This window comes from Charadrius vociferus, unplaced genomic scaffold (assembly GCF_000708025.1).
Source record: "Charadrius vociferus isolate BGI_N301 unplaced genomic scaffold, ASM70802v2 scaffold370, whole genome shotgun sequence".
Classification (NCBI taxonomy): domain Eukaryota; kingdom Metazoa; phylum Chordata; class Aves; order Charadriiformes; family Charadriidae; genus Charadrius; species Charadrius vociferus.
Genome location: NW_009646744.1, coordinates 284,686 through 297,494, shown reverse-complemented (window position 1 = coordinate 297,494; position 12,809 = coordinate 284,686). Strand labels below are relative to the sequence as shown.

The 12,809-nt window shown below is 40.9% G+C and overlaps 1 protein-coding gene across 1 annotated transcript; it reads right to left on the bottom strand.

The window, feature by feature from the left end:
- Nucleotides 1-6,139: 6,139 nt before the first annotated feature.
- Nucleotides 6,140-12,729, bottom strand: YIPF5 (Yip1 domain family, member 5). The gene is made up of 5 exons (XM_009890566.1): nucleotides 12,626-12,729; nucleotides 10,927-11,096; nucleotides 9,490-9,635; nucleotides 7,256-7,437; nucleotides 6,140-6,608 (listed from the first exon to the last, which is right to left on the bottom strand). The coding sequence occupies exons 1-5, from the start codon at nucleotides 12,724-12,726 to the stop codon at nucleotides 6,446-6,448; spliced, it is 762 nt and encodes a 253-aa protein (XP_009888868.1). The 5' UTR covers nucleotides 12,727-12,729; the 3' UTR covers nucleotides 6,140-6,445.
- Nucleotides 12,730-12,809: the final 80 nt, after the last annotated feature.

Genomic DNA, 12,809 nt, shown 5'->3' with positions numbered 1-12,809 from the left:
TGAGAAGGAGCCAACCAGAAGTCCGCGGTTTCACGGTGTATCTGCTGTGCAGAGAACCCCATCCGACTCTCCTGAACAGTCTATTCCAAAAGATAAAACACTCTTTGTATCCTCAAGGGGAATGTTAAAATTTCTCAAATCCCATATAAAATGATGAAAGGTAATTCTGTACCTTGCAGGCTGAGGGCTTTTGAAATAAACCAAATGGGTATTTGGCAGAATTTGCTGAGTGAATCTGTAAGAAAGCAGAGTGGCAAGTAATGTGACATCTGCTGTTGGCATTAGTTAAGTGCAGACACTGCCTTCTTTAGATCTCCTAACCTTGCCTGAACCAGTAATTCTTAATTCAGACAAAACACTGGAATGACAAAATCACCATGAATTTAAACGTTTCCATCCTTGATTCAATAAAGCAGCCCCACTACCAGCAGAGCCTTGCCACCATCCTAGATTATCTTCCCCTATTGACAATTAACATTTGAACTAGCCGCTAAAACAATCAGAAGATTGAATCATATTAATAACATGAAGATTAAATAAATAAAGGAAAAGGCACTGAACTCATTGAAATCCTCCATAACCTGTTGGAAGTCTGTAGTCTTTGTCTTGATGGTACGAGGACAATATGAGCTGCAGCTTTCCTTCGCAGAGTAATTCAACATGAACAGGTTAATGCGGTAAGTTTTTACAATGGATTTTCCTTTCTGCAGATTGTATCCTTTACTAGAACAAAAGTCCTCTATGAACACACTTTTCAGACTCTACATTTCTGAGGTAAGGAGCTGGCATCGATCTATCAACACCGAAATTCCTTTCGCCGTGGATGCGGCTCGTCGGAGCGCAGGCTCAGGAGGTCGAGAATCACTGGGCGCTGGCGCTGACTGGAGTAGAGGGACTGGCCAAGGGTCCCAGCCTGTCCGCTTTGTTTGTCAATGAGGGTGTGTGTCCAGATTGGCCCGACAAGGTTATTGGCCAAACAGTCATCCTGTTGGTTCAGCTAAGTCTCCTGTTGAGCTAAATGGGAATTTTGCCTGAAAAAGAGCTGAGAAGCTGGCACCCGCCGGCGTGGCATAAATCACACCCCAAGTAGGAGCGTCTGGATTCTACCCTGAGGCCCAAAAGGCCTCGAGTTTGGATTCACAAAAACTGCTGGCTATAAGCCTTCGCTGGCGCTCGCTGCCACGGGCCCGGAGAGACTCTGCCAGAGCGCGTCGGGCTCAGCGCTCAGCTGGACCGTGACACCGCGCATCTCTGGTGAGCAACCTCCGACGGGCTCGCCGGGGACACGCTGTGCGGGAGGAAACCCTGTGCGGGTCCCGGAGGCGAAATATCCTCCTGTAACGCGTTTAGCAACGCGAGATGCCAACCAGGCACTCGCCGAGGGGACAGCACTCCCCGTGCCGCAGGAGCTGCCCGACGCTCCGTGCCGGGGAACAGGCAGTCGAGAGGGGCAGTTTTCCTGACTCCTCTTTAGCAGTTAAATCATTATTCTCCAGACTTGAGAAAACACAGGGAGGTAACCAGTGCCTTTGGTGGGGTCTGGTTCAAAGCCTGATGGCAACTTCATGTCACTGCAGCGGCCACACAGACACACTCGCGGGAACTGGGGTCATCTTCCCAACGGAAGCACGAGGTGATTCCTACCTCTGGCTTCAGCTCTTGCGCAAAAGCGGATCCAAGCTCGGCGACTGAATAGCGAATAGGTCTGATAGATCAGTAGGTAAGGCAGCTATCCGAGAAGAGTAGATTTTCCTCTGCTAACAGCAGAAAAGCAAGAATGTTGGGAAAAAACAAATATAAATATACATGGTGAGAGCACTGTAATTCCAAGAATGATGTGGTGGAGTTCAGTGTGCAAAGAAATAGAGCAACGCCCTCCTTCCTGAAGACACGTAATTACAGGACAATTTTTGAGAGCCTATTCCAGCACCAGTGTTAACTTTAGGCAATCTTCCACCTCACCGCTCCCGATATCCTCGCTTTTCTAATGTCAGTACTTCCAGCAACAAAGCAAAGAAGTAATAGGAGAAAAAAAATGCCCTTAAGAGCCCAAAGCTTGCAGTCCTTCCCAAAGCACGGGCTGCCGTTCGGCCAACGGCCTGCGGGCTTCACTTAGGAGAGCACAAAGCCGGCGAACACCACCGACAGACTTTCCAATTACAAAACCTCCTCCCACTTTCCGACAGAGAGCTGGACCGAGACTTCCCCCCTGGAGAAATACCCCGTATGTTTTGCTGGCATAAAGATGGTCAAACGCAGCAGGACGTACAGAAATCACAAATTCCTCCATTCCGCATCCACAAAACAGGACAGCAGAACGTCCCCATCTCACAGGACGCTCACGGATAACCACAAATAATCTGTGGGCCTCACATCCTGACGTATTAGAGCTTGCAACTCCTGAACAACAAAAAATATTTTAAAAACTCTTCTAATCCCATAGATTGTGTAAATACATTGTTTTAGTTCTGAGAGGGATGCTATTTAACAAAATTTTAAAAGTATACCATAAAAAGTATAACATAAGTGACACCATACCCCAAAGCGCTGGCTGTTCATCTGCCTAACGTGATTCCTAAAAACCTTTAACAAACTTTTAAACGCTGGCACTGATAGCAACCAAAGCACTTGGTGCATTGGTGAGCGACTCCCTCGCGCGGAGCGCTCCCGGGCTGTGACCCAGCCCAGCCTTCGCACCACGAGGCCTGTGCCCAACCGCAACCGCTGGTGCCTAGAGGAGCGAGAGCCCCAGTTCCCTTCTGCATGGATTACCCAGGGAAAACGTCCCGCTGCTGATATCTGGAGACAAAACTAAGGGTATTCCAGCTCCTTATCACAGACCCAAACGAGCGGTCTCTACAGGAACGCAGCCCGGACCGCTCCGCTCCGGGGAAATGAGGCAGTTGCTCTGGAGAGAAGGCAGTGCAGAGCCCGAGCGACGCCGGTGCACAGCGCTCTTGGTGCGCCACATCAAATCCAGGAGGCTCCTTTCCAGCTGTGAGGATGGAGGAACATCTGGCTTCACATAAAATACCAAATCTGCCCCGGCTCTCTGCGGTTCCTGAAAGCGTTCATCCATCACTGAACGAGGAACAGCCCCTCAAGAACAGATGCCCACGCCAGTGCACAGACGAAAGGCGTAAGAGCACAGGAAAAACATGCATTTTAGTACAGAACGTGCCATGTAATTTTTTGAGACTTACGGAAACGTTGCCTATAGAAACAAACAGAACTGCAGTCAGCAGCTGCCTCCTAGCAAAACAAGCGATCTGAAATACAAAGTCACTGTCAAAACATGGACAAACTGGGACAAGAAATGGACAAACTGGGAAAGGTAACTTCTAACTTTTGTAGAACAGGAATAATTTCAAGATTGGGTGGGATAACACAAGTGGTTCTATAAAAGCAACACCAGCATTCATGTTTGAATGCTTTAAGCTGAGTAACACGAAAATGTGAAGACACAGTGCAGGATGGAAGCAAGTAATGTCAGTGTTTCATCTGAAAACTGGATGAGAATACTGATGTAACAGACTATGGGGGAGAGTTCAGATTTAGAGAGTAAAAAGAAAAAAAGTCCTACTAGATATGAAAGGCAAATGTGGGAGTAATGAATTACAGCACACAATCTTGTCATTCTAGGTGATGGCGAGATTAAATGGTCTGAAATGTAACTAAAATTGAAACAAGATCTAGGACAAAACCTTATTACAGGAAATCGATGGAATTGATTTTGGAAAGGCAATAAACACCATCAATGCAATCATGTTAATTAAAGTACCAGAAATCTGGGATATTTAAGACTACCAGTCCAGACATAACATTGCATTTTTATAAAGTCTTCTATGAATTAAGGTCTCTGACCTTCGACACCCATCCTCTTCTCTCCTGCCCCCAAGAGACCGGTTAGAAATTCACTGCTAAATTCTCCACAATGTGAACTGAAGAACACAAAACACTCCCGACACTCACTGAGTCAAACCTCACTGCTCGAGTAGAACGCGTAATAACGTTCTTGCTCTGGCAGTTGAGGGTGGGAACGTATATATCTAAATAAATACCTTTTCCTATGGTGTTCCCAAACTCAGCAGCTGTATTGCCACTGCTATACCGAGACAAGCGAATTTTTAATGTTCTTCCTGTGCACTTAGTTTGCTCATGCTGTGGTGAGAGAAGGTTATTTATAACCATTAACACATAAGCAATCACCCCGGAAGGTATCCACAGAACCAGCGCAAGCTGTAAGAAATGAACCACATTCGTACACGCAAGGTGAGCTTAATTCGCCCGCTTCACAAAAATACAATATTTGAGTATTAGAACCTGATGTGCTCAAGGAAGTATGGGAGCTTTTAGACTTTGCAGAACAATTCGGTATTTAATTAGTAAAGGTAATCACTGTAATTTATTTGCACAAATACGGGACATCATGCTCCATCAGAGGTGATGTTCTTCACTAAAGAGAGTTAAGAACTTTGTGCACTGGGGTAGATGTGGTCTACTAATCCAAAGAAACCAGAACTACAGAGTATAACATTTTGCTAAATAAAATCAACTTGCAACTTTTATTCAGAATGATAATTTGTAATAACATACCGAAGTAGAAAATTATCTGGGCTCTTGAATTTGCTTCTGGAAAGAAATTGAAGTTTCTTATGTGCATCTGAGTTTTAAAATTCATTGCCACAGCCAGTTACCGTACACAACACAAGTCCGAACGCTTTTGTGCATCAGTGTTTGGTTCTTAAAGGCTTCACACTCGCATGACACCTCCCACAACTCCCAGTGAGACAAGCCAAAGCTGGCTCTGGCCAACACAGAAGGCCCTGCTCAGTAACTTCTAGTAGCACTAGGAAGGCATTTTTAAGAGAATGTGCAAAAGCAAGGGAAGAGTGACCAAAAATGTGCACTGAGCCTTTGAAATGATTCATTCCCATATCACCAAGATGCAAGCTTTCCTTTGGAGATGCATTCACACATCAAGTCTTACCAGAGGGTGTTAACAGAACACGTCTGACCAGTGATTCAACTCCTGACGTCTACGAATATGTCGCTCCACGGACACGACAGATGAACATCAGACTAACCCCTGCGCTAAACTCAATTCAATTAAATCCCTTGGACTAAACTGCTGAAGAAAAGGTAGTTATAATATAGGGCTTTGTTAGAGCTTCTGCATTTGCAAGGCGGGGGCAGAGAATTACCATCCACATAAGGAACCTCCCCTCCCCAGTAGCAGTTAAAATATCTGTATCCTTTTCATGCTTATTTTAAGAATTAGCAAGTGCTCATGTGAAGCACAACCATTTTTGCTTTCCCACTTCTCAGGCTTGTAAAGCTTCTTGTGACTAACATCAGAAACTAGATTATGCTTCTCACGTCAGATTAAGTATTTGTGACTGAAGCAAATATCAAATCCACCAACTGAACAGTTTTAAATATGATTTTGCTTCAATATTGAAGTTTCTATTTTAGTCACTGAATGCCATTAAAAAAGAAAGATTAGAAAAATCAAACACTTTTTTCAAAATTTAAGGAAAATTTAATCAATATGCCTTAAATTATTTTACAGTAACTACAATACTGACAAGCATAACATTTTCAAAATGGTGGTTTTCTTGGAAGTACTGCAAAAGAGATTACTCTTCATCTACTTGTATGTGCACCATTAGGAAAAGAAACTCTAGTTAAAGTCATCTTCAGAAATCCAAGTTAACATATAGCTACTCAGACATCCAAATGTATTCATATTTCAAGTGTCACAGAATTACAGATCCCTTTAACTTTTAAGTATCTGTTTTCTAACTCATAATTTAAGTATCGTAAATCCTGAAATACTATCCCATCAAATGAACCAATAAATGAGACCCAGGAGCTTAAGAGTATATTTGTTAAAATATAGAAAATACCCTAATAGCTTGTGTTCATTTGTGCATTTCGCTTTTGGTAAGGAACCTATTTTCTGTTCCCTCTTATTACTGCAGATGTATTCAAAGAGTACCCCAAATCTATGGCATCTGCATTTCTGTTAACTTTTTCGGATAAAAATCTATCCATTTATAACTGCAACCCTTCTCCCTCCCTCACTCCCCTAAAAAAACCTAAACAAACAAACCAAAAGCAAACAAAAAACACAACCCTCAAATAAACAACCAAAAGTTACTTTTCTAAAGATATAGGAATGGGAAAGAAATTACATTAACTTGATAAGCACGAACACTTATTAAAGCTATAGACACATCAGGTCAATTGAAAACAGTATTCAAAGTCCTAAAAAAGTGAACACGAGACATTTGTTTTCATTGTTCCAGATGATTCAAAACAGGTCTAAGTTTTGTGACAGCAACACTACACAGCTGTTTGCAGCTGTTTCTGGTCCAACTAAGTGTTCCAAGTTGATGTTTTCATTTTGGCCCACTGGAGTCCAACAGTTTGGACAGTCTATTCAAAACACAGAAATGAGAGCAAAGACTCCATACAATAAAGCACAGGGGTATGCTACTAGAAGTTGTTGTCCTTCCATTGCTAAGGCAGAAATGAAGATTTTGGAAGCAGAAAAGCTGCACCAGCCAATGATTCCAGCCGTGAGAATAATCCCCATCATCCCCCTGTAAAGACAGAAATAAAAAGAGAATTCAGGTAAGACTTGTGTATATACACTTACAGGCGTCCTAACGGGACTCCTTCTGGCACCTTTTACAGATTCTAAGATGAACTTTAGCTTTTATGTTTGACATGAAAAGAAATAGTTGCAGTAAAGACTTCAGAATGATATTATTCAATTACGACAGCATAAAAAACCCAAATAAACTTTGTGCATATGAAATGTATAAGCGCTGAGTAAAGGAACTGTAGCAGGTTCTTTCTTTTCAGTCCCTAACTTCATGTAGCTATGACGAATCACACTGATTTTCTTTTGTTTGTCAAATTCAAATTTGCATCTTAAATTATAATTACTTTTAAACTTTACGGGTACTGAGATTTGTGAGATTCAAAGCTGACTGAAAACAAACTTGATATTGTTATTTCACTCTATGTATTTAAAAGCCATTAATTGACTTAGAGCTAAAACCAGTATTCACCTGTAAATACCTGAAGACTGTTGATATTTATGGTTTTATCCTTACTACAAATTCCTGTCATATTCAAACTACATGCAGCTTCATCACTGAATATGAAAATTCCTTTTAATAACTTCTTTCACTATCTCACAGGAGAGGAATCTATTACCAAATTATAAAGTTGATGTACTTACTGCAACGAAAATACAATTGCGAAAGTGGAAAGCAGGATCATAGGAAGAAGACAGTATCCAAGGACACTGGCAACGCAGCCAAACGAGACACCCGTCATGCTCATTAAGTTCAGGAGACAAAACATCCCTAAACATCCGATTGCACTTATTCCGTACACATAACCGAACTGAATTTTCCCAGCCTGCAAGTCAAGCAGAGTACTGCATGTTAGTTACCTGAAGTGATGCCTCCCACAAGCAAAGGGATAAGGAAAGAATGTTTACAGAATATCTTCATTTTCCTGTTGTCCCACACCCCCAATTCCCGTACTCAAATCCAACAGGCGGCATTTTCCCGCAACCTGAATTCCAGGACACCTGTATATTCTAGGCACCCAGGAAGCACATTTAGCCTAATTTTACGTATCTCAATAAACAGATTTCGATCGAATTGCTGTTCTCTGATCTGGGCTGCAAAAGCCTACGAATTCTTTAGGATTTAATCAACAAACTTCTCATGCCAATTGATACTTCAATAATAACCTTTACAGAAATAGTGTATAAAGACCAAAAAACTGTAATTCAGGAACTTCCTGACTAATCCAGAGCTAAAGTCCTTTAATTTGTGATAGACTCCACAAAGTTATACCACAATGTAAATTGTAAAAAATGACAGCTCAGCTTCAGCTGTTTCTGGGAAAGCACTGTATACGAATGGCAGAATTAACTCATGTAGATTTTTACAAGTCAAAAGTCAGAACTTTTCTTGCTAACAAGTATGCAGAAAGCATACGTGCATTATTTCAAAACGTAGGTATCCTATGTCATCATCTGTTCTTCCAACGATGAGATCGATGCTTCCCTTATAACATCTACCAAAACACACACAACGCACGGTGGCCACCCCTGCAGGAACACAGGGCCACGCAGCTACTGACGCTCCGATGGTGTACAGCTTCGAGCTCTGTCTCCCACTGCTAACTTCCAAACTAAGTTTACTTATAACCCCCCTCTCTTCTTTCTCCAGCGCTATAGAAAGCAATCATATCTGCTGTAATCTTTTTGCTAGGTTAAGCTTGTTTTCTTTGACTACATTCAATGTATTTTTTTTTTAAAAAAAAGCACACGGGAGAAAGTGATAATTTCTTATTAAAAGAACATTCAAATGTATCTATTATAAACATGTTAATTAATTCTACTGGCCTAGTTTCCATAAATAAAGGTTACTTATTAAAATAGGCTTAAAGTCCTCCTGGTACCAAAACACTGTGTTCTAAGTCTCATGGCAATGTGAAATTTTAGGCAAAAATTAAAAGCAGTGCCTGAAGACAATTACAGGAAAATAATGATTAAAAATATTGAAGCTTTCAATGACAAGGAAGACTGTTTACTGCTACTCTGTCATTTCATAATTGACACTTTTGAGTCATTAAAGCACAATCTTATTTCAATTAAGCTGAACTAAAAAAACCACCAGGCTTCAACAGCTGCTAACCCATTAAGAAATATAAACAATTTGAAAGCAGGTTTACTTGTGTTTTACCAGACTGACTCTTGATACCGAAAGTCACGCCTAATATATCAGCACTTATGAAATCACTTTTTACACATAAATTTTGAGCTTCCTCGCCTCTTGAATAGCAGTAAAGAACAATGAATAAAGAGTATGGAGCAAAGAAATACAATGAAATGAAACAAAACAGAGTCATAGACTTGAATATTAAACACAGTAAGAGTTAAAAAATAAAAGAAACTCCTAAATGAAGAAACAAAATAAATATTCAAATATTTAATGTGTCCATTGTTCCGATTCTTGATAAAACAGAACAGAGATGCTGCAAAAAGACAAGTTATGATTCTGAAAGTAAAACACCTCAATCTATAAAAAAAATCCCAAACAGGTAAAACTCTGAGAACACGGGTGACACCCGCTCCTGTGACAAAAGGGAGCCATATTCTTCAAAAGCAAAGCATGAAAAGAAATATGAATTACATTAAAGTAACTGCCATGCAAAAACCAAGCACAAAGACTTGGATTCAAACTCCAGTGACGTAAAGTGATAGCGAACCCATTAATTTTAATCAGCCGTTTATGAAGCCCCAGCTCCTCTTCAACACAGCTACAAATTCTTGGTCGGGATTTTTTGGCCTCCATGCCAAGTCACTTCCAATAAACCTACAGGTAACTTGGCTTTTTTCCCAGTGTTTCCAAGAATATTAATGCACAAACTAATACTTTGCAATCAATATCTTACCAGTAATAATGTGGCTCCAAAAGCTAGACAGAAGACCATTGGTCCAGCCAAATCAGTCTCATTCATGATGCTGCCATCTGCTACTTTTAACGGGTGTAGCACTGTTAGTGTCTTCTGCCAGATGTGGTCAAAGTTGATCCCCAATTCTACAAGTTACATGAAAAGAGTTATGCATATTTGTTTCATGTATTCCCTTCCTGTCGCCCCCATTTGCTTCACTCCGATTTCCCTGCCTCTCCACTTTTAAATCTCCTCTAGATACATTTCTATGGGGACCAGAGAATGGAGTCATTCCATCTTTCCTCAAGCTGCTGAGTGTGCTGCCTCCACAGACTCCAGGTCTCAAATGCTCTGAAGTGACAAAGTGATTTCTAAAGGACAAGGTAAGAGCATCAATGCAGTGTTCTGGTTCAGCCCAAAAGTTCATTTAGCCCAGTACCCACGCTGTCCCTGTAAGTGGCCAAAAGCAGATATGTATGGAAGAGTATAAGCAAAGAACATGCAGATTCTCCAAGTCTCCAATGACTGCTGGCTAAAGGACTTCTAATTCAAAGTAGTTTCTCTGTATTTAATTACCCTCAGCAGATTTCTCTTTCATAAATCAGCCACTGAGCCCGCTAAAAAAACCACCCACCCCTTTTAACACTCAGTGTCTCATGACAAGGAGTTTTGCAGCTCCCTGCAGCTAGACATGATTTCAAGTCTCCATCCATACAGTTTGACCACAGCTGTGCGTCAAAACCTAGTTACAAATGCAGTTCCTACTTGCCCAATTCAGGCCCTGGGATGCAGCTGGGTAAAGAAAATAATTTTTTGAAGAAACCAAAAAAAGCACAGCAGAGTGAAAGGTATCGTGAATAGGGATAGGTGATGGGCATCACAAATACCTCTCTAACCTGTAACAGTAAGGGTTTCTTCAGTTGTTCAGTACTGAACAATAACAGCTATAGGCTGGAAACTGAAACCATCAATCCAGACAGTAATTACATATCCATTCCGGCATTCTGCACAGGCTGTATTCTACATAGGAATTTCTGCAGTGTTTAGCGTTCCTCTTTAGCAATGAAAGATTTCAGTTCTAACCAAAGAATCAACTACAATTAACTGCGCTGATTTATTTTACAAAAAGTGGGCAATTCTAAATATTATTTGCAACAACAGAAATAGTAAGTGTTTTGTCATGTATGAAGTCAGGTTATCCATTTAATTGACTACATCTTCCACAGAACAGCTGCTGTGAAGTAATAAAGCACAAATTTAAAACTGCAGAAGTTCACTCAGGAACATGTATTTCATATAACAAAATAAATAAAAAAAACTAATGAGAATTTCAAATCAAGTGTGCACTTTCAGAAGTAGGGAATACACACCCTGCTACGCAACTTATCCCCAAACTGGGAAGAGTTTTGGATTTTGGCCACAAAGCATAAGTTATACCTTCTAATAGAGGAGGCTCATCCTCAAAATTACTTCCATAAAAAGACTGTGCCGAAGTTGGAGTGTACGTCTGTGTTGGCTGGTAAATCTGCCCTGTGTAAGGCTGCTGCTGCATCATGTCTGGAGGGACAAATCCACTTTGTTGAGAGTATTCATAGCCTCCATACTGCCTACAAAGAACGACATTGCATTATGGACAGGTACAGAATTTTATTTTAAATGCCTCCCCGCAAAAGCAAAGCTTATTTTCAGTAAATAAGTCACAGCAAACAATACTTTCTTCTTTTTCAAGAAGTCACATTAGATGATTCCCCCTACTGGGATCCAGGCCTTTTAGGCATAGAGCCACGCTTGTCAATACAAACTCTATCAACAATACTGTTAAACTAAACAAGATAATTCTCACTACATACGCTAGTATTGCTTTTTTGTTGTAAGTCAGAGGCCTGGAGAAATGAGCGCTATCCATTGACTGAATTACTACTACTGGCTGTAGACCTATATAAAAGTAGGAAAATTTTACATCTCAAACTTATTCAAATATTGTCCATTAATTACTACTGACATCTCATTTAATGCCAGCATTAATTCGCTATTTAGAATGCTTATCTGCAAACTCACTATTAGAGAACGAAGTTGCTAATACTATCTGTTCCACATTTAAAAGGTGAGCTTGTTTTCCCCTTTGCTTAGGCATCATGTGCATCAGGAAGCATTATGACATAAAAAGGAATTGTGATAGGGGCATTAAACACATTATGACCTACAGGACATGATGCAGTGGAAAAAAACGTGTGATTTTTCAGTTTCTATTTCACATATTCTCAATTATTTGCTAACAAATCAATTTATAGTGTATTCAGAATGCTTTCATTATAGACTTTGTATGTATAAAAAATATACATTTCTACCTTTAAAAAAAAGCTTCATCAAAGCTATGGCCTGTTTAGGAACAGAACCATAAGTTATTGTTGCCACCAACCATTTCCAAGTCTGACTACAGTGATTTCAGTAAATGTCATCAAAATATTTAAAAAATATTAATATAAAGAAGGAAAGTCCAGAATTCCTTCTCCTTTATTTCCTTTTGTTAGTGGAGTTCAACCTCATCAGCCCTGTAATCCTTTCCAGGGCACAAACAGGCATCGACCTGCTCTATCTACCGCAGGGATCACACGGGTCACGTAACCGACCAAAACCCTCTGCCTGAGACTGGAAGTTCACAAAGGCCTCCTGAGAGCTCCCCTGACCTAGAAACGTCAGCACGCTTCCCTGCTAAAGCCCAGGAATCACCACTGACATTGCCGACTCGTTTATGTGACGCTGTAACTAATTTTTACTCCCCGAGTGATTTACACAACAGCCGTACTGCTTTTCCCTAAGACGCAAACTTTATTCATATAATTAAGATTACTCATGTAAACTTTCTTTCAATTTTCTAATCTTTGCTTTAAATGTAGAGGACAGAGTATTCAACATACAACTGCTTTATATCTCCGTTTATAGAATAAGTTACGCTTTTCATAAAACACAGAGCAACACCACAGGCAAGAGCAGCTGGCAGAAATGCCAATCCTTTCCTGAATACGCAGACCGCCCCAGAAGTATCTTAGCTCAGGCTCGGTGGCTAAAGCAGCGCCACTGAATGGCTTTGCACAAGGCACACGTTACACAAGCTCAAAAGACATGCAGGAGTTACTTGCTGTACGGCCTTCCACTGTAATCATAGGACTGGGTCTGGTCATCGATACTGTAACTCGTCTGAAAGAAGTCTGTGTTGAAGCTGTCAAACCCAGACATGGCAAGGTATCTGTAAGAGAACAGCCAGGTTCGCTGGGGTCTCCGAGGGGGAAAGGGAGCGCTCCAGGGAGGCCGAACGGCCT

Coding starts and splice junctions, on each gene's coding strand:
- YIPF5 (XM_009890566.1), bottom strand. CDS start 12,726: ATGTCTGGGTTTGACAGCTTCAACACAGACTTCTTTCAGACGAGTTAC. Junction 11,097..12,625: donor AGTGGAAGGCCGTACAGCAA/GTAACTCCTGCA, acceptor CGTTCTTTGTAG/GCAGTATGGAGGCTATGAAT. Junction 9,636..10,926: donor TGAGCCTCCTCTATTAGAAG/GTATAACTTATG, acceptor TGTAACTTGTAG/AATTGGGGATCAACTTTGAC.